We start from the raw sequence: 21,840 nt of genomic DNA, 5'->3' as shown, positions 1-21,840 counted from the left end.
CACTAATAAATTATTTCATTAGAATGCAGAGGGTCTCTGTGATATGATATCTCACACCTGAGTGACATATAAATTGATAATTTACTAGCAATCAACTGAAAACTGGCATGCAAAATGCTCAGATTTCTATGAAGCTTGGGAGCAAGACCCACTTGCTTATGAATTATTTTGCTCAGATAACTGCAGATTTCTGTAAGTCAGAAAATTCAAAACCAAGGAAGGACAATGTGTCTCTTTAATAGACTTTACCTGTATAAGTAGATGAGTTTAACATTTACTCAACCCTTGTTTCCTATCTTTATGAAGAAAGGTTACTAGTATTTGAAAGGAGAAAACAGCTTATCAATAAAATCAGTTAAGACACAGGCCTGCATGTTGTCCAAAATTATATAAAATTTAACCATACTTAAGTTGTAAACTTAACTTTGGGCTATTAAAAGGGGTGGACATTTAAAGTATTATAAAGAAATTTCATAAATGTATGAGGAAATCATTTAAAAATCATCTGAGACTCTACCTTGACCCATGTTTTCAAATGCTTTTAAGAACAAATAATTCAGATGAGAGTAGAATCAGGCAGTGCTGAAGCACAAGTTTTCATTACCCAGATAAACCTTCCTGATCACTTTTTGGGGGGAGGCAGAGACAAATGCTTTTATACGTAACTTTGATCATCATCATTGGCAGCTTTGCTAGTGTTCACTGGCCTCTTAACATGATTTTAGTTTTTATTCTTTCCAGCAGGTGGGCATTTTTTTCAGTGGAGACCGAGGAAAATCGTTTATTTCCCAAAGAGCACTGTAATGGTGTCACTTCCGGCCCGGGCTCATCCCATGCTCCTGGAGTTACAACTAATACTTGCAGCTGTGTGTAAACTCTGCTGCGGTCTGATAACCTGACACGTAGCTACAGGGCAAACTTTATGGGCACGACCAGAAAGCCATGCTTACTGAATTATGGGCCAATGTGTTTATTCATAAAAGGTTTGGAGTAACAAACGTTTAGTGACAATCTTCCCCTCTTGTGATATGTCATTAGAGAAGCTCAAAGGGAAGGAAAAGAAGCCACAAGAGGCACATCCTGCCGGTGTTGCAACACCTGAACACAGGGGTGAGTGACGGAGCCTCTACAACCCTGTGTTTGTAATTTAAATCTTTGACTAAACAGTATTTCATCCAGAAAGGAAAAGTGGCAGGGAACCTACTACACTGATGTTAGCAGAGCTGAACTCCGGGAGTCACCGAACCAATGTAATCGATAAGCTGTAAACACCTCCGCGACGTGCTCCTTTTCCGTTGTCATGCTTTGTCGTTTTTAATTTGTCCAGGGAACCTGTGCCTTCCAGCCAGCGTTTGAAGAAAAGAAGGACGAAAAACTAGAAAGAAGTTTTATTCCAGAAAAGAGTTAGAATCTAAAGTTTGCCTCTGATATAACCAAGACTCAGAGAACAAATGTTTGACGGTTCCCGCGCCGCTCTCCGCGCGTATACAGAGACTTACATTCGAATTGCCTGTACATTTTCTTGTAACCGGAAAGCCACTTTAATCTTTCCAAAAGGCAACAAAGGAAACGTAAACGACAAGGAGAAGCCTTTTGCGTGTGAAGGAATGAACCTCAAGCTCTCTGAGGAGAAGCATGTGCTCTCCAGCCCCTGGGCAGCCCCCCTTCACCCCAGACCCTCCCCGCGCCGCCAGGTCCGCAGCCCGCAGCTGGGGCAAACTCCCGACGCCCGGAGAGGTACCCAACGATCCAGTCTGCGCCTCTCAGGCGCGTCGCCCGGGAGGCTGACTGATCGTTCTAGTTTCTCCTTCGTCGAAAAACTGCAAAGGCAACAGCAAAATACCCACTTTGTAAGGTAAGGGTCACCAGAATCTTTTTCCTGTTTCGCAAATTTAGGGATTACGACCTAGTGACAGCCAGGGCTGGCGCCCGTTACACGCGACGCTCGGAGTGCGCCCCGCAATTGCAGAAACGCCTTCAGCCTTTACTGGGAGAAGGGGAGTCGCACCAAGTCCCAGGCTCCCCACTTGCCCAGTTTGGTGCAGATACAAATGTGCTTTTCTCCACTATAGACTGTTTAGACGGGAGTGGGGAAAACAGAGACTAGGGGAGAATCTGGAGCACACTTCAAAATAAAAACACTTGAGAAATGGACGGACCGCCGTGGAAAACGAGAATTGGCCCCGGGGCCGGGCGCACCCCTGGCCTCCGACCCTGTGTCAGCCAAGCGGCTGCACCGCCGCGCGCGCCTCGCGCCCAGGTCGCCGCCTTGCCCTTTGTGGAAGCTGGCCTTCGGTGCGCGTGCTCCAGTCCTGGGAAGGTGACCGAGTCGAGGGGGTCTGGACAGCTCGTCCCACCGCGCGGACCCCGAGTGCAGTGAGGACCCCGCGCAGCCCTCTCCGGCTGGGACGCAAGCATCCGCGCATCTGTGCGCTCTCGCGCTTCAACTTCCCAAACTTCGAGCGGCTCCGTGTTCCGAGCGCCCATTGGGCGGCACATTTTCCTTCAGTTCAGTAGCAACTGTTTGGAATCGGGGCTGGGAAGGAGGGGGCATGGAAGCGGAGGCTGTTGTCCCAAAAAGCCGCAGGTGAAGAGGTGGTACTGAGGACTTTGGGGGGATGATCTCGCAGTTTTTCTTTTTGAGCCATAGTTGGCTTTTCCATTCTTACCGGGGCAAACTGGGCGACGCGCACGAAGTTCGTTTTAAAGTGTGTTTTGCAAAGGGAGTCCTGGGGGATGAAAAGGCTTTCTGAGTTTATTGGAAACACTGTGCGTCGATTTCAACCCCAACCAAACGTCCGAGTTTTAACTCCTCTCCCGGGAGCTCTGAGCACAGCTCGGTTGGAGCTGCTGCCCAGCCACCGGGAGGGTTCCCTGGCTCGGGCAAGGGACAGGCCGACGTGGCTAGCCCAGCAGCGCACAGCTGGAGCTGCTGCTGGGCGGCGAATTTAGAATCCGGAACACCAGACCCAGATGTGGCGACGCCCCGCAGAGACGCAGGAGCTCCCCTGCCCCCCACCCCATCCCGGGGGCTCGGGAGCCCAGCGTCCACAGAGGGCCGCGGGGTGCGGGGGCCTGGCGCCCTGGGGCCGGGAAGCGGCGGGGCGCGCTACGTGGGGGAGGGCGGCGGCGGCGGCGTGGGGAGCGCCCGCTCCGCCAGTGGACGTCTTCTGCAGCCGCCGCCGCCACCTCCTCCACGGGCAGCGACACTGCGGCGCTTTTCTCCGCTGCTTTCGAACAGTCGCCGAGGCTCAGCCGCCGGAGCGCGCACAAACCACGCCACGCTCGCCGGCAGCGTCTCCGCAGCCCCTCGCCCGGGCCGGCAGCACGCCGATTGTGCGCGCCAGCCGGCAGACAGGCGCCGCCGCGGGGGGACTCGCGCCCGGCCCCAGGTCCTCCCGCACCCAGAGCGGGACGCGATGTGAAGACTGGGCCGGGAGGGGCGCGGAGGACCGGAGAGGAGGACCAGAGCGGCGCTCGGGCCGACCGGCCGCGGGAGGCAGGTCCTGCGGGGGCGGAGCCCGCCGAGTCCCGGCCCGCGGCGCGCCCCTCCCGCCGGCGGCCTGCCCCACCGCGGCCCGGGGAGGAGGGCCATGGCCAGCCCCGTAGAGCCGCTCGCTCCCCGCCCCCACGCCCCCCTGCCAGCGGCCGGGGACGAGCCCGGATCGGGCCCCGGCAAACTCCGCCCGGAGCCCTGGCGCGGCGTTGCCGGCGGGGGGAGCGCGGTGGGCCCGGGTCGGGCCCCGGAGCCGCCCGGCGGAGGCCGGGCCGAGCGCGCCGCGCCCCCGCGCCCGCCCCCCTCCTCCGCAGGCCGCGCCAGCCCCGCGGGGGGCCCGGGCGCCCTGTGTTCGCTCGGCAGCGGCGGCTGGGGCTCAGCCCGCGCTCCCTTCGCGCTCGCCCTCTCCTCCCCTGTCCCCTCCTCCTCTCCATCTTCCTTTTACTTCTGGCCGCCGCCCCCCCCGCCCCCTCCTTCTCTTCTCCCCTCCTCGTCTGCCTTTCACCTCCCCGTGCGTCTCCCAGGAAGGGAGGGCGCAGCGGCGGCGGCGGCGGCTCGAGGAGGAGGAGGCGGCGGCGATGCTGGCGGCGGCGGCGGAGGAGGAGGACAAGAGGCAGCTCCCTTGAGCGTCCCTCCCAGCAGTAGTCCCCGCGGCGGCGGTGGCAGCGGCGGCGGGCGGCGGCGGCGGCTCTTCCTCTGCTCCGCGCTCCAGGGTTTGCTGCTCCCAGCCCGCGCCGGGCTCCGGCTCCCGCTCGGCCCGGCCGCCCGCCGCGCGGGCTCCCCCGGCTTCCCGGGTGCCGGCGGGGGCTGCCCCCGCCCCAGCCCAGGCGGCGGCGGCCGAACTCCGCCGCGGCCCGGAGGCGCCGGCTTCGCCCTCGCTGCCGCGTCCCCCCTGCTCTTCGGCTCCGACATGGAAGATGGACCTTCTAATAACGCGAGCTGCTTCCGAAGGTTGACGGAGTGTTTCCTGAGCCCCAGTAAGTGCCGCGCTCCTCATTCCCCGCGGTCGGGGGCGCGCAGGGGGCTGTGTCCGGGGCCTTTGGCGCCCGGTGGGCTCCACGGAAGGACGGGAAGCTCGAGGCACCCTGGTGGCGCGCGGGAGCGTCCGCCGGCTCCGGGACACCGGGGTTTCCTAGGCTCCGCGTGCGTGCGGGGGGAAGGGCGACCCGGGAGGGCGGCGGGCGCCGCGCGGTGAGAACGGGACCCGCTGCCCGCCTCGGGTCCCCCGGTACTGCTTGTGGCCACGCTTGCCCGGTCCGTTGGTGCAGTCTCTACCCTGACCCCTTACGCCAGGCTCCGCTCACCTTAGCCTGGGGCCAGTGAGGCTGGAAGGCTCGCGCTGCCTTCCACTTGGGGGTCCCTCCCGCTGGGGTCCCCTGGCCGGGAGAGGGCAGGCCAGGACACCGGAGCTCCGCGCTCCCAAAGGTGAAGGCGGTTCCCCGGGTTCGGTGTCGGTGCCCGAGTCGCTTTCCCCCCACCCCCGCTGCAGTGACCCTGTTCCGGAGCGTGGACTCGGCGGAGTGAAACGGGTGCACCTTCACTGTCCACTTACTCCAGATCCCGAGGTTTTAGCTGGTGCCTAGGCTGGTAAATGGAGGGACAATGGGGCGTTAGGGTGGAGGAGGAAGGCGTCGCGGGTTCGGACCCCCGGGCCGCCTAAGGCCGCCCCGCCTCCCCAGCCCCGAGTGCGGGGCTGAGAGAGCGCTGGAGCAGGGGTGGTGGAAGGCGTGTCGCGGGGGAGGGGGGGGGCAAGGCTGAGCAGAATAGTCAAGGCAGAGGTTTGCTGGAAGGCAGGAGGCGGGAGATGTTAAGGCAAGAGGCGCCCGGTGCGCAGGATAGGGGATCGCCGTTGTTGTGGATGGAGGGCGAGCCAGGTGAGGACGGGAGACCCGGGGCTGGGGGTGGGGGGTGGCGAAAGCCGCATCCGCGGGGCACGGGGTGACTCCGGCGCCAGCTGGATTGGGCACGGTTCTTCCCGGCCCGAAACGTGGAGCCCGGGCGCCACCGTCCACCGCGTGCGCACCCGAGCCTTTGTCTGCTGCTCGCTAGGGAACCGCGTTTCCGCGGCGCCTTCTCCCGACAGACTCTCCGGGGTCGCGTTTTGGCTTCCTGCTCCCATCCGCCGCTTACGCCCCAGCCCTCGCCAGTCTTCACCTCTGGGCTCTTGGGGTCCAGCCCTCCCTCGCTGATGGTACTTGTCTGGCACACTGCCCGCCCGAGCACCGCTGGGGTGCAGCCCCTGGGCCTGTGAGCGTGTCCTGCGCGGGCCCTAGAGCCCCCAGCGATCCCGCCTCCGGGGTGCGGGGATCCGCCGAGACCGCGTGGCCCAGCGGCCTTTTGCACCGCGCGCACTCAGGCTGCCAGCGGCTGATTCTGCGTACTTGCCCGTGGACCTGCTAGGACCGCTAGGCGTGGTCCTCGGGCCCCCTCCCCGACCCCTCCATCCTGGAGTCTCCCCTAGTCAGACATAGCTTCCAGTTATCTGCTTCCTCAGGCCCCCACCTGCTGGTGTTGGTTGATTTTTAGATGCTACATTTGGGGAGGGATGTGGTCGGCACGAAGGACCTCGCGCTTGCTGCCCTTAGATGTGGACATTTTTACTTACTGAAAGGGGCACAGATTTGCCAGTAATTGAAGGTGGGGGGAGAGCATGGAGCTCCCCACGAGTTCTGAAGCCTATTGGTTAAGTCTTGGGCCTAGAACTGGGGTCCCTGTCTGTCCCCTTCCACGTGCATTTGTGCATTCCAAATAAACGTCTATGTTTCACTTTTGGCGGTTGGGCTGTGTGTGGGGATGGAAGGGTGCCATGCCTTGCCTGTGAGGAGCATTGTTTTGTGGAGAGGGCAGTGGCGAGGGGACAGGGGTGTGGGCATTTGGGTGGAACAGGGTTTCCTAAAATAATGAGGTTTCTGTTTGTATTTATTGTTAGTGGTCTTTGTTAGTTTGGGAGAGAGGGCGAGGGGGTACCTTGCCAGGGATGTTGTGGGACAGGATAAAGATGAACAGTCCAGGTTGAATGAGGCTGAACTAGGGGGTTCCCAGCAGGCTTTCCCTTTGGAAGGACAGAGGACCTAGAGAAGAAAGCCATCAGAAGGGACCCACTCTGCAGGAAGTTCTGACTGGGAGAAGCCGCGTGATAATCACACTCAAGAACTGCGGGGTTTTGTCTTTGTGTGTGTTTTCATCCCTGGAACCAAGTCAGTAAGGAGTAGCCTGGGGTTTGAATGGGATCACGAGGCTACAAGGTCTTCTTTGGGACATTATTAAGGTGCTAAGTATGAAAGTACTCTTCAACACGATCTATTATTGGGCAGAGGTGGGAAGATGCCGAATGGACGCTCAACGGACAGTAGCTGGTTTTTGCTCTGACACTTTTAGGGTCTTTGTTTCTGTCTCGCTGCATGAGAAGCCACAGCTGTCTGAATTGGTGAAGTACCAGAATCCTGGCAGACTTTTTGATGTTTGTCGATAAGAATGAATTCTGGATTCTGTAAGAATGGAAAAATGCCTAAATGTATACAGATGTGTCTTAATTGTTGCACATTTATTCCCCTTTTCTTTTTGCCTTTCCATATGGTCTCTTCTGGGTCTAACAATCAAGCTGTCACATAAAGGCTGGTGTGTCCAGTTCCTGTTTCTAGGAACGCTGGTTTTATTTTTATCATCCCAAAAAAGCAAATCATGGGTTGGAAGTTGGATATCCTGGTTCCATTCCTGTCCATTTGGGTTTTGCATTTTGGTCCGCACTGACTCACTGGTTTGCTCAGTAACGCACAGAGCAAACTCTTATTAAAAACATTGACAGTTGCCAGGTGTTGCCCTGGCCTGGCCACGGTCCATGAGGAGTTCACCAACCAGGAGAGGGCCTCCTGGAAGCAGGCTTATTAGTGCTGATGTCCAGAGCTCGTAGGTCGGCGGTCATGCTGCCTTCGTGTCCGGTCATGCCTGACCCCCCCCTCATCTGCCGTCCACCTTTAAATGTTGACCTCTGACCTTGTTCTCAGGCTCAGGGCTTCAGCATATCAACGCTTCCAAAGTTGCTGACTGGGATAGAAAGCCATCTCTGCACTTGGAGAACCCAGATCCTTCTAGAGAGAATGGAGAATTCCGCTTTGCATGGGTGTGCACGCGCACATGCATGTGGGTGTGTGTGTGTGTGTGTGTGCAGGGCAAAGTCAAGAAGTCATGCTGCGACAGACCGGTATATGCTTCAGTTTTCTGGAAAAAACAACTCACCTTGTCTGCACTTGGTGCTGTGTTGGAGAGTGCAGGAGAGGTATCTCAGCAGAGAAGAGGCCTTGAGAATACTGCCTTAAGCCACCGAAGAGTCAGAAAGTCTCCCTTCCTTCCTCCTGTCTCTCAACCGACTCTGAATGGTGCAGGGCTGTAAAAGAGGGAAAGCTCTTCTTGGTCAGGATGGAGGGGACCGAGGGAGCAAGGAAGAGGACATGGCAAAGATGTGGGACACTGCTTTAGACCACAGCGCATTGGGTCTTTTTCACGTGTTCATAACAGAAAGTGTGTGTCTCCATGAAGGGTAGGCTCGAAATATGCTCAGCATCGCCCGCTAGGCCCTCGTGCTCTGGTTCTTGAGACTGAAGATCCTCTGTGACCAGCACTTGAACACACAGAGGTAAATAGATGGGATTCCTTTGAAGGGCAAATGTGTGTGGCACACGGGAGCCACACGACACTGGACACACAGCTTCTTTGTACGGGCGATAGTGAGACAGAGGTTGCTGAGGACGTGAGACCCAAAACACAATGGAAATGGAGGTCAAGTCAATTCACAGCCAACTGGCGGGTAATTATTAAGTCCCTACTCAGTGCAAATCATTTGAGGTCGTTGGAAATAATGAAGACTATTTCTTCAAAGGACCTGAAATAAGGATCTGGATAGCTCCCACGATGACCAGCAAAGCAGAGTTGTGAAGTTTCCCTGCCGGGCCAGGGTGCCGGTCATAGTAGACCAGATGTCCGTGGAGATGCTTTGTCTGTTTTCGCTGGAGTAGTCGGAAGGGCCAAAATCCACCCGCCGTGCTGTTTAAACGGGCTGGAACTGTTTAAGGGTGTTAATTTAAATTTCATAAAACTCCTCATTTAGTTTTAAAAAACTTGCATGAACAAAGATAATCCCTAAAAATCTGAATCAGAGGCAGTGGAAAAAGGACAGTGTCTTCCCTCATGTCAATCCGATGTCTTACCCTCGGATAATTTTGCACATGAAACTTTTTCTATCCCTTGGGAAAAGAAATACATTGCAACAAGATAAGTCAGTCAGGGGGCCTTCATGTAGGACGTGCTGTCTATGGCTAATAATAACTGTATTGCCTATTTGGAACTTGCTGAGAATGTGGATCTTAAAAGTCCTTCCTCCTCACAAGGGAAAAAAAAATGTAGGGCACTAGATAATTAAGTCAATGTTAGGATTTTGTTTACTAAAAAAGCAGGTTAAACCTGGGGAGATAAGCATCTCATCAATTAATATATTGTTAATTTTTGTTTGTTTAAAAACAGCTCAGGCAGTCTGAAAAGGAAAGAAAAAGATAATTTTCATGAAAAAGGAATATTTCTCCCTTAAAAGGAAAACTCTTAGTTGTAATTCAAAACATTTTAATTTCCTTTTAAAATGTAAATCAAGCTCCTCCAGCTGATCTAAATTGGTCTAAGGGAAAACTCCACAGTGATAGAGTAGCTCCAGATCTTACGAAGGAGACAGAAGACGCCTAGCACTCGGATTTTATTTGGAGCATTTACCACTTCCTGGAATTCTCTTGCTCATTTGCTGGCCGGCTTGTTGATTTGCCTCGCTTCCCTGTGCAGAAAGCAAGCTCCGTGAGTGCCTGAGGGAGGGAGCTTGTCTTTTTTGGTTCTATCCCTGAGACCAACCGTGGCTGCCATGTGTGTTGAAGGTGCTCTCATATTTGTTTGGGAAATTCAAAGGTGAAAAGAAACAAAAAACAACAACGTGGTGCTTGTGGAAAGGGAACGTGGAAATGGAAGGCCACTCATTGAAAAGGACTTGGCCTGGGCCTCTGTGTACCGGGATCCAACCACACGGGGGACAGAGTCCAAGCTCTCGCGCACACAGCAAGCAGGAGAGCTGGGCAGAGCTTGCAGACTCAGTCCCTGCCTCTCGGAGGGAGTGCAGGGTGCTCGAGGGACAGGAAGCTGAGCCCCTCTGACGGACCACACCCAGAGGGGTAAGGAAGAGAGGTGGGAAGACCACTGCCTCCTGTGGTGGAGCCAGGCTGCTGTGTGGCCAGGGGCAGAGTCGTCATCTGCCCGCGAGGACAGGTGGGAGGCTGAACCGAGATGGAGAGCATGCACCCGAGAAGTAGGGGAGACAGAAGCCATAGGAGCAGGTAACATTCCTTGGACTGGGTGGCTGATGAGGCAGCTCCTTGGTTCCTGGGTTGGAGGGGTGTGTATGTGTGTGTGTGTGTGTGTGTGTGTTCAGGGCTGGTGATGGTGGTGCTGGTTCCTTGTCCAGAGAAAAGGATAAAAGAACAGGAAATGCTGGAATTGACACTGATTTGGTCAGCACTGTTGTTGGTACAGGGATCCCTGATTGGGTGGGTGCCTGCACACTGTGATGGAGACGTGAACCGATCCTGCAAAGGAAAGAATCCACCCAGCATGGGGAGTACCAGATGCCACGAGAACTATGCATGGAGTTAAAATCAGGAGTCGACGGGACAGCTCCTTTCATTCCGGTGGTCTGTGGGGGGTTTCTCTGTATAGGGGAAGTTGTCCTGGGGTCTGAACAGACCATGCAGCCAGTAGTGCAGAGTGCCCCAAGCAGAGGGAGTCTCCGGTTAGGGGACAGGAGGAGGGCCCCTGTCGTCAGAGCCTGGGCACGGACCAGAGCAGTGGTGTGGAGGGAAACCCACAGAGCAAACGGGCCAGTTGGGGCTTTGTAAGTTGGGGGAAAATTGCATATTATGCAGGAGCAAAGGGAAGCTGCCGGAAGGTTTTAAACTACTGGGGATTATGGGCTTTGTGATCCGAGAACCTCATTCAGGCTGCAGTTTGGTGAGTGAATGTTGGGGCTGTTGAGACAGAGGACATGTGGACACCTGTAGTAGGCAGGGCAGGAGACCGGGAGACCCGCGTGGCAATGAATTGTGGCTTTCGGAGGAGCTTGGAGGCAGGTGCAGATGGGCTGGGTGTGTGGATGAAGGCAGGAGGAGGCCAGAGCGGTGCCTGCGCTCTCAGTGCGGTAGTTGGGCGCAGGCCGGACTGTGCGAGGGGAAGCCGGCAGGCTCCGAGTGCTGCCTGATGGAGTCACTAGCAGACAGCTGTGCGCTGCGGTGGCGTCCCCCGTAGGGGGTGTGGAATGACAGGGGGCTCTCTGGGCAGCCGCAGAAGGAATGGGGTGGGAGATGAGGCTCTGTGACTCCTTGGGAGCAGGAGAAGCCGCAGTTCTGAATGGAAACCTGCCGTGACCTGGGGGAGCAGGAGGGACAGAAGACTGTGTGACAGGAGCAGAAGGAAGAACCATGGAGAACCCAGAGGAAGAGTGAGCCTGAGAGGAGGGGAGATGGCAGAGACGGTGCCCTGGAATCAGGAGGGAGCACTGCTGCACGGAAGAAGCCAGGTGCCCGGGAGATCAAGTAAGTTGGCAGGGCCACCGTGCCCTCAGGGCCCCGTCCAGGGATTTTGAGTGCCGTGGCAGAGAGGCAGACCTGTTTTCCATGGGGCAGAGTCCCCGGAGACCAATGTGCGACAGGTGTAGCCGTGGGGCAGGAAAGGGGAGACAGAGCCCTGTGGCCTTCCACTGCAGGCTGCTGAAAGCTGGCTTCTCCCCTGGTGGGATGGACCTGAGCGTGTTACTTGCTGGGGAGGAGTTTGAAGGAAGAGGAGAAAGAGAACAGAGCAAGCCTTGGAGAAGATGGAGAAAGGAAGCCAGGGCCACTGGAAGGGGGCCCTCTCTGCAGGGAGATCTGTGGAAGGCCAGTGTGGGTGCTGGGGGCGTCGGGTGCAGGGAAGGGCACCGTGGGAAAGTAGGAAGCTGACATGAGAGCCCCCACCTTGCACCCTCCCAGCAGTGAGCAGAGTTGGGGCACATAGCCAGGCCGCAGGGGGGCCCTGCCGGCGCAGGAGGGTCAGTAACTGGACGGTCGGGCCAGTGACGGGAGTGACCCAGAGCTGTCCAGGAGGAAAGTCCAGGGGGTCCCGCGCAATCCCGGAGCCCGGGCCGCCCGCCGGCTGCGTGCAGAGAGCCCTTCGGGAGTAAAGTGCACGCGCTCTCCCCATGGGCAAACACCCGGAGGCGTGAAGTGTGGACGCTTGGAAGCTCTGAGTGCACATCTTGATGAAAACCGCCCAGCAGGATGAAACTGGAGCGGTATCTTGAAGGAGGCAGGATGTGTGGTGTGCAGAGCTGGCGGGAGGCCCGAGGGGAGGAGCTGTGGCCTGAGAGCCCGAGAGAGAGAAAGACAGAGAGAGAGCGGGGTCCGTGCGTCACGGGGAAGTTTTAACAGCTTCCAAAAGGCAGAAGATAAAGGCAGTGTGAGCAGTGGAGGAAAGACTGCCGAGTCTTCATACGGAGGTCATTCTGTGTGTATACTGGGGAGGGACAGGGGGTGCCGAGCACCGTGTCATTGCGTCATGTGACAGGCACGGTTCATCCAGCGCCCGTGTTCCAGTTGCTGTCCTACTCACTGGCAGTGGCTGTGTCCACAGACCTCCTCCTTGCCTCCAAGTGGGGTGCAGACAAGATCAAGGGCAGTTATTGACACCTTTCAGCAATGACAATTGAAGAGGGGTGCACAGGGGAAAGAACACTCTAGTGGCATCGTTGCCTGGGACAAAGCTTTCTGCGTGGTGTGACTCCCCCTCCTCCCGCCACCCCATCTCCCCTCCACTTCCTCCAGTGCCAAACTGCTTGTAGTGGAGAACTTCCCGCCACCCCCCAGTCCCCTCCTTTCCTTCCAGTTGCCATCCCCTGGCCTCTGGGAATTCACGCCTTCTGCCTTCTCCCTGGACTCGCTCACCGACCCTCATCTCTGCTCCCCAAGTGCCTGGGGCTGGTACTTTTCCACTTAGTGTGTGTCTCCCTTCCTTCCCGTGGGCAGGAAGCATGTTTTATTCATTTTCTTAACCTCAATGCCTAGCACACTGCCAAGCAATTAGACAATAATTCTAATGAATAAGTAAGCGAAGGTGTTTAGGTGGGAGAATATGATCAAAATGGTCCTTTAAGAATGTTAGCCTTCCCAAAAGGAAAGCAGTAATGCAGTAAGTAACGTGGTGCTTGGATTTTAGCATAACTTGAAGCATCATCAGATTCATTTTTTTCCCCATGTACTCCAAAAACACTGTTTGACACCAATGACCAGGGCTTCTGAGCTACCAGGAGTGCAGCTATGGGGAGCTCAGCGAGGGGCAAGCACCACGAGCTGATGGGAAGGAGGGAGATACGTGTTTGGAGCATTTGGCTGCCTCTGTTTTATTTCCTGAGGCAGTGATAGAAAGCTTCTTACTCTGACAAAAACATTTTCTACAGTAGCAAAGAGAAAACGTTGCTTATGAAGGTATTTAAACAGTGCCATGTGTGTGAATATCATGAATTATTTATAAAAATGTGAGCATATTTGGACTTGTAAAAGTTGGTAAGTCCTGTGTAAGAAGCAGTTTTGCCTGAAGAGCAGGTCACGGCTGGAAAAAGGCATCATGAGTGTGTGGAATTCAAATTGTACCTATTCGTACATGATGCAATTATGTGTTTCTGCATTATAGTTTTAACAGCTTCCAAAATAAACATTTAAGATGATATCCGCAGGGCCTGATTACTATGGCTTCCTAGATTTGTTAATTATATATTTTATCGTTGCTGTCAGGATTATATCCATTTTCAGATTTTCTTTTTGTCCCAAGACCAGAAGTTTACTCTGCAAACATTCTTGTCTCATTGATCATCATGCCTTTTTAGGATAATACTCATTGTGTCTCATGATTAAACATATCCAATTATTTTAAGGCAGATTAAGGGAAGACTCCGTTATAAAACCTCAACAATTAAAACAGTGTGGTCCCGGCATGTGAATAGATAAACCAGTGCATTGGAATAGAAGAGTCTTAAAACTGACCCAGACACATGAAGGGATTTAGAATATTTTAAAACTATTATCTTTTCTAGGGGTTAAAAATAGACTATTGAGTAAAATGATTTGGGGACAACTAGGAAGTCGTGTAGACAAAAACAAGATTAGATCATACCTCTTCCTGCACCTCCAGAAGAAATTCCAGATGGCTCATATGTTTAAATAGTTTTTTTGTTTTTTTTTTTTAAGAAACCTAAGACAAAAATGTGAGGTGATTCCTTCCTAGCTTTGGAATGGGGGTGACCCCTTCAATGTGATTCAAGATCCAGAATCCAGAAGTAGTCAGAGAAAAGACTGATGTGTGAATCTACAGTAACAGACTTCCGGTGACCCTCAGTACCATTAGTAAAGTCCTGCTAGATTCCTGGAAAGCTGCTCTGTGTGAGCTCCTGGCCTTTCTGCCCGTGGCCATTCAACTCCCGCCTGCGCCTCTGAGCTCCAGTAGCGTGAGATTTCTTGTAGCTGTCCACCATCCACCCTAGAAGGAAGCACACTGACCGCTCCTGTCACAGCATTGAGCTCACACTCCAGATACAGACAGAGCTCCTGGAAATGGTTAAGTCAAAGAACCTAATAAAAAATAGTCAAAGGAAATAAACAGATCGTTCTAGAAAAAGAAGTAAATGATTATGTAAAAAAAAAAAAGGAAAAAGAAAAAGAAAAGATTCTCAACGTCATTCATGATAAAATAAATGTGATTTGAAATAACACTAAGGTAGCATTTTCACCTGTCAAATTTGTAAAGATTAACAAACTTGCTAACACACCATTGGCACTTCTGTGAGGGAAAAGGTGTTCCCGTACATTCCTGGTGGGAGTATCAAGGGGTACAGCCTTTGAAGCAGGCAATTTTGACAGTATTGATCAGTATTAAAAATGCATGTACCCAATGAAGCAATAATTCTCCTTCTGGGAATTTACTGTTCAGATACGCTTACATATAGGCAGGGTGTTAAAGTATTACAGCACCGTTTGAAAGAGAGCATTGAAAACCACGTAAAGTATATCCACGGGGCCTGCGTAAATAAAATTTGCCCCAGTGATAGAGATGCACACGAAGGGCCTCCCAGGTTCCTGGCTGTGGGCAGAAAGGAAACGTGCAGCGGCGTGAACACGTTCCCGTGTCAGAAAGGACAGGAGGTGCGTGTTCTTGCCTTTGTACTTGCATATGGGAACCAGGCAGACCCCCGGCAAGGCACTGACCCGTCCTGCTCGGTGGCATGGTGAGGACAGGGAGCGAGAGGTGTAGAGAGACCCCCCCGTGTATCCTTTTCACACGTGTTCGGTTTTGAGTAACATAATTTACCTATTTGAAAATTGAATTGCCAAACAGTGACTTTCCGACACGCCGTTTCACGTTGGTCACCTGCCCTGTGGCTGAGGAGGTCCCCCTCCTTGTTGTGGTTTTTGTCACCTTCCTGTTGAGGTCTTGGTTTGATTTTTCAGACCTGAGGCTTGTTCACTCGCTCTTCCTCTAGCCTCCCACTAATTCTGCACAAGATCCCCAAATGTCAAACCATGAATATTAAAAAACAAAAAACAAAACCGCAAGCATCAGTCTCCTGGCGCCTCATCTTACGAGCTCCTTTTCACCGTCACCCACCGCTTGGCAGGGGGGAAACACTTCTATTTTAATGTAGTGTCTGACTCGGGAACAGTGGATGGTTCCCATGGAAGATATGAAGTATTGTTTAGACCCTTGGAGAGCTGCCCAGCCGGCTTCAGCTGGTAGAAATCACTACATTTTGGCAAGAAACGGAGTGTCTTCCCTGGGAAGACGTGGGCTTTGCATCCTGGCGCTCCTCTGCTGAATGGAAACGGAGCCTCGAGCCGTCCGTCAGCACCGTCTGCAGGGCCGGGCTGCTTATCCCTTCCCCCCAGGCCGCGCTGACGTGACTTTTCCTTCAGGGCAGGGCAGGGGGAACTCATGCGCTGGTGCATCTCCGGAGGACGTTGGCGGGGCTGGGGCGGAGCCGCTGCGACCCCGCTGCGACCCCGGTCCCTGACCCCGGAGACCTCTCCTCCTGCGGGGCCTTCGCGCAGGCGCTGAACTCCTCAGGTCCTCCAGTGCCATCTCTTCCCTGATTTTTTTCTGGGTGTGAAGTTAATACTCACTGTTTCTCCGAGTGTCCGAGTGGGCTTCTTCCTTCCTCCCGGTGTGGGGTCAGCCCTGCCGGCGTCCCCGTGTCCTGCTCTGTACCCCGATGTTGTCTTTGTCTTATCACTTAGTGTCGCTTCCTCCGAGTCCAGCGTCGGTTTTATTTTAGCTGCTGCTTCCTTCCCAGTTACTGGACTTTGTGAAAACCCTTTCGTAACCTCCCATGTCTGCCTTCCGCCCTAACGAACCTCCCCGACCCCCAGACTCGTGCTGCTGGGTCTTCACCGGCCGCACAGCGGAGGCCCTGGGCGCGTCCCCACCGTCCGCTGCTCATCTGGGCTCCTTGAAGGCACTGTTTTCCCCAGTGGCCTGGGCTGTTCAAGGAAAGCCCTGATGACTCTTGAGGCACCTCCTGCCCCCCTGCCCCCAGGATGGGGAAGGGGAGTGGGAGGGTGAGCCCCACAGAGGCCTCAGGGCCCGTCACTGGGGAAGTGTCTGTGTTAAAGGCGCTCCTGATCCGTGTTCCTGCTCCCGCCGAGTTGCGTCTCTCAGGAGACTCTGCCGTGTCTGTGGAGTTTTGACACCTTCTGTGTTTCGTAACTGTTCTCTTCTTTTTATCAAATGGGCCGTCGTGAGGAAATCTGTCATTTTTTTCCTAAGTGGCTTTTTCATCCTTTTGGTTTCCTGTTGGAACGTATCGCAGGTGTCCTCGTCGGATCCTGGAGAGCCAGAATCACTGTGACTCGTGCGTCTGGGGCGCGGCCTGCTGGGAGGTGCCCCGTACCGCCGGCGGGGTGAGGGGCTCCGTCCTGGGCGGGGGGCGACCCGGACGCTGCCACGAGGTGGACACAGGCCTCCGAAGAGCTGGTTGAGCGCAGAGAGGGGCCAGCGCCAGCTCTTGCTCGTTCCGCTCCTCGTTGGCGCAGGGTTGGCTCTTCCCAGGATCCCTCCTGCCTTGGGCTTGGCAGCTGGGCGGTCGGAAACAGCGGGTGGTCCGACGGGTCGAGCCGTGGCTGTGTGTCTCCCAGGGACGCAGGCCAACATGGCGCTCGCGGGCCAGAGAGGCCCGCGCTGGAGCGCTGATTCGCCTGTCGCGGGGCTGGTGTGAGGGTGACAGGAGATAGGGTATATCGAGCGTTGGCCAGAGAGCCTTGAACAAAGGAAGTGCCAGAGCACGTTGGCCGTCCTCACCGCCTTGGACTCTGAGTGAGCCCGCAGGAGATGGTCTTCCATGAAGGGGCAGCATGGCGGCCCCCACAAGGACCTTTGCAGGTGGCAGGGAGCTGGAGGACGAGGCGGCCAGAAGCATCCTTCGGCCGGCAGAGGTGTTTCTTTCTAGTTACAGGAAGCACAGCTGCTGGAAACACTGATACCAGGAAATGGGCTGGAGCCGTAGAGCAATTCCACTTTCTTGGCAAAGAATTAAAGGACAATGTGTTGGAAATAAAAGGGAAGAATTTTTGGAAAGAGAAAGAGCTAGAGAAAAAAAAAGTGATTGTCATTAGAATTATTCCATTTAGGGGCATCTGTTTCTGGAGTGGCTGTTACAGGCATTTTCCCCATTTGCGGATCCTTGGCACTTCCGACAGACGTGACCTCCCTTCTCCTGTGTCTCTGAATTGTTCACACCCACTCGGCCTGACTAAGGAGGAGTGTTTCTTGGGGGCCTCCCTGTTGCTTGGAGTCCTTGGTGGGAAGGCCCGGCGGCCCTGGAAGGACTCAGGTGAGCCGTGTGACTCCCAAGGAAGCAACGCACGTCTCTGGGCCGCTGTCCAGAGACACCACAGCTCAGATTTGGTTGTATATTTACCTTTTTTCTTTGCAACTGGTTATTAATTTACTGTAGAATTCTGCAGACTGTTGGTGAGCGTTCTTAACTAATTACAGGAGTGGTCTTAGTCCTATCTTACTCCATTTTTCTTTCCTAATTGAATTCGGTCTAACTTGAAGAAAGGTCAGAATGGACCCTTTAGCAATTATTTCCTTGAGGGTGCATTTTGAGTCTACATCTTATTTTATTTTATTATTTTTTTAAAGCTTTTTATTTTTAAGGAACCTCTACACCCAGCGTGGGGCCCAAAGTTGCAGCCCTGAGATCGAGAGTCACATGCTCTACCCACTGAGCCAGCCAGGCGCCCCCGTGAGTCTCCATTTTAAAGGCCTTTAAAAAACATTCTACATCTGGTTTGCATTTATCTGAAACAAAACTATTAGTGAGTTATGTTATTTTAATTTAAAACTTTGCAAATAATCTGAGGAATTACACTTTTATCTGTTACGATATTTTTGAATTCTTTAATACTGTATAGTGGACATGTCTGTTTTTTTTTTTTTAAGAATTTTATTTATTTTTTTGAGAGAGAGCATGCATGAACACAAGCTGTGGGGAGAGGCAGAGGGAGAAGCAGGCTCCCTGCTGAGCAGGGAACCCAACTGGATGGGACTGTGGGGGCTCCGTCCCAGGACTCTGGGATCATGACCTGAGCTGAGGCAGCTGCTTAACTGACCCTTAACTGACACACCCTGGACGTGTACATGTTTAAAAAAAAAAAAAAAAAATATATATATATATATATATATAGAATTGGCTTCTGCTTTTCAGCAGGTCATAGTTCATAAACATTAAAAAGAATCCCATACAGTCACTCAGCAGTGCCTCCCTGGTGAGTGCTCCTCCCTTCTGTTCTCAGGACGGAGCACCATGATGATGATGTGTCCTTTTCCAGAGTGGCTGGCCGGCTCTTCTGTCCTTCACATTGGAAGCTTGGGGTCTGCTACCTGTGTATCTATGGCGACCAGCAGAGTGTGCGACAGGAATCATTCCCGCAGTGTGCCACACCCTCAGGGAAGGATCCCAAGAAGGAGCGCGGTGCCCTGGAAACACGGGTTCTGGAGTCACGTTTGGGCTCAGATCTGCACTCTGCCTGGCTTTGGAGAACCCAGTTTCCTGCTCTGAGAAAGGTGCTCTGCAGACATTAGTTCCCCTTTGGTAATTTTCCTTCAAAGGAGAACTAAATCTCTTTTAAGTCATAATACTTTGGGATTTCCTTGAATTGCAAAACTTTTACATTGTAATATTTTGGTTTTGATTCTGTATTAAGGATGAGAAGCTCAGCTTAGGTTTTTACGATAAAAAGGGGCGCCTGGGTGGCTCAGTCAGTGAAGTGTCTGTCTTTGGCTCCAGTCATGATCCAGGGGCCCTGGGATCCACCCCCACATCAGGCTCCCTGCCCAGCGGGAAGCCTGCTTCTCTCTGCCTCTGCGAAGCCCCCCCCCCCTCCCTTGTGCAAGCTCTCTTCCTCTCTCTGTCAAATAATTAAAATTAAATAGAATTTATAAAAACGAAAATATAAAGCCATTTTCAGAAATCTTTAAAATACTGCTTTTGATTTTTAAAGGAAACGGATTCCATGACAGGTTCTGCAGGGAACATGCTTGTGGCTCCGGGCTGGCTGCAGCCCGGCCTTCCAGGTTCGGTTCCTGGGCTCCTGGCCCTGCTCCTGGCGCCCCATCCTGGCCTCCCCATCCTGGCGCTGCCGCAGAGCTGCTCGCTGGCCTGTGCCCGTCTGGCTCGTTTTCCGGAGAAGACGCCAGCGGGCTCCTGTTTTAGGATGTGACCTGCTGCTTAGCTTGCTGGGTGATTTTGCCTGGGTTCATGCTCCTAACTCACGTAAGGAGTGTCCTCGACCGGAAGCATCTGTGACAAGTCATCGGTGTGCCTCGTGGTTGTTTTGGGTGGGGATTCGTGGCGGGTGGAAGTCAGGGAGCCGTTCACGAGCACTCCGTTGGTGACTCCTATGGCTTCGCCCTATCTGAGTGTGGTTGCGTGTCTGTGAAATCCTTGAAGGTCAGACCTCTGGCTCCAGTGCTTTTCTTTGGGACTCAGTTTCCCCGAGGAGAGATTGGGTAGAATTCCAGCTTCTTCGTTTGGTCTCCCCTGAAAGCAGAGCTTGAGAGGTGATGTGAGGTCAAGGGAGGGTCACAGGCAAGCAGTCAAGGCAAGTGGAGGGAGAGGGTAAGATACTCATGTTAAGATGTGGTTAGAAAGGGCTTGATCCCAACAGGGACTCCCTCCCAGACCCTGGCTAGAGGAGGTAGGGGGCAGGAGCTTCTACCCCTGGCCTCCTCCCTCACTGGGGAGGGCTGTTTGGAGGATCGCTAGCCCTGTACTTCCAGATTCTTCTTGCTGGAGGGCCACACGGGGCCCCCTGAAAGGAGCAAGGCTCGGGGTGTGCGCCTAAGTAGCAGGTGGACACCTCAAGTGAGTCTCACCTCCCCAGGAGCAAGCCCCGAGGCGGGTCAGAAACCGGAAGTGGCCTGGGGGGCTGTGACCGGTACAGGTACACCAGAGGCCTGTGCTGCCCAGAGAACTCCCAGAGTAGGCGACATTTATTGTCTTCATTCCATTTCTAGAGTCAGAGGTGTTTGACTTTTTAAAAAGTACTAATTTGGTTAAGTTCCAAGATTATTTTTCAGATCAATATAATTCCAAACAGTTGTGCTCGTCCTACATATATCCTTGGTCTCAAGGTGAAATGATGTTTCTCCAGAGGTAAAGCGTGTCATTGTTGAACAGCTAACTTAGATTCTCGAATGCTCTATAGGAAGGCAGGGATGTGGACATAACATGTTTTGGAGAGGGTTTTAGCAAAATGAGAACAGAAAACATTTTCTGGTGAACACTCAAGGTTAAACCAGAACATTCTTTTCAGAGAGCATTCAAATCGTCAAGTTTCCACATTTTGATGTTCCTAGTCCTCCGCTTTTACGAGTGATTATTCTAGATAATATTTTAAAACTACATAGGGAATGTAGCTTTACTTATAAATTTGGCACAGAAGGGGTTTAGTTAAGTAAAAGAGTATCTTTATTATGGAATTTCTATGAATCAGAAGATTATATACAATAATTGATAAAAATTATTGAGCGATGCTGTTAATTATTCACCAGTATGGTGAGAGCAGAAGCCTCATGATAAAGAGACTACTTTAAAATAAATACCAAGTCATATTCTATGAAAATGTCTGTAGGGAACTACTGTCTGAGGACAGGGCAAACTTTCTCTGGAAAGGCCCACATGGTGCGCATTTCATACTCTGTGGGGTCTCCAGGGGTTGTAGCCACTCATCTCTGCCCTCGGAGCAAGAGAACACAGCACCTATGTGAATGATCTCTGCTGTCGTATTTCAGGAAATTTTATTTATAAAAACTGGCAGTGGACTCAAGCTTGCTGGCCCCTCCTTGTGTTGGAAGAATATTACTATTTTTGATGAACACAAATTTTTCCTTTTGGGTCTTTAGGAAGGCACTGTATTTCAGTAGAAAGAGTCCCCTGTCACTGAGGTCATGTTCATAGTTTGAGAACATGGGCACCACCCCAAACCTGTGGGACTTGCTGGCTCTTCGCTGTATAGTGGCCCATTTTGTATGGGGCAGGGTACTCTGCTTCCAGGAATTCCACATCTGTGGGAAGTGGTAAGGGCAACATTTTCATGAAAAAGGAATTTGGGGGCTTTCCACCTAGAATTTGTATCAGTGATTTTCATTTTCTTAGTATCTTGTAGTCTTAAGTCTTAAGTAACTACAAAGAATGAGGCAGAAATCAAAAGATACACGTAGAAGTATGCACTTGTCACTGAGAACCAGAGGACGTATGTGGACTTTCTTTTGGCAGAACCCTTTAAATTTTGCATGTATGTCACACTGGCTCAAAGAGATGCTGCTGCTGTATCCTTTCTTGTGAATAACTAGAATAGTGTGCATGGAGGTTGATACGTACTGCTCAGAATGGCCAGTTGCTCCAGAAATCCCTGTCACATGCATACTTGTGTCTTTCCTTTTTTCCTGAAGTATTGACTAGTGACCCTAGTGAACATCTGGTAGCGCAGCCCTACTTAGTGTTTAGATATGTTAGGAAGACTTTAGCAGGGTTAGTGTACCGAGTGTGTAGTGTGCTGTATGTGTGACGTCTGACCACGTGTTATGTTGTGTTACAGTGCATCATCATATAGTGATGTGGGGGTAATGTATGAATGATGCGTTAAAGAAGGAGAAGCCCGATGGGAAACCATGGGGCCTCTCTTCATGTGTATGATGGCCAGAGATAACCTCAGCAGGCAGGGTGGGTGACTGGGAAG

General features: G+C 53.0%; 1 protein-coding gene across 3 annotated transcripts in view; it reads left to right on the top strand.

Moving 5' to 3' along the window:
* Nucleotides 1–3,592: 3,592 nt before the first annotated feature.
* The window catches only part of PDE10A (phosphodiesterase 10A), a 293,855-nt gene continuing 275,607 nt past the window's right edge, over nucleotides 3,593–21,840 (top strand). Inside the window, exon 1 of one of the 3 annotated variants that reach the window (XM_047734525.1) lies at nucleotides 3,593–4,473. In XM_047734525.1, the coding sequence (XP_047590481.1) occupies nucleotides 3,594–4,473 (880 nt within the window). In that variant the 5' untranslated portion in view covers nucleotide 3,593. Of the gene's footprint in view, nucleotides 4,474–5,339; nucleotides 5,371–21,840 lie in introns of those variants that run through there. The other 2 variants (XM_047734526.1, XM_047734528.1) reach the window with 2 other exon arrangements.

The sequence above is a fragment of the Lutra lutra genome, chromosome 6 (genome assembly GCF_902655055.1).
Source record: "Lutra lutra chromosome 6, mLutLut1.2, whole genome shotgun sequence".
Classification (NCBI taxonomy): domain Eukaryota; kingdom Metazoa; phylum Chordata; class Mammalia; order Carnivora; family Mustelidae; genus Lutra; species Lutra lutra.
Note: the sequence above shows the minus strand (reverse complement) of the source record. Positions and strands in the feature narration are given on the sequence as shown.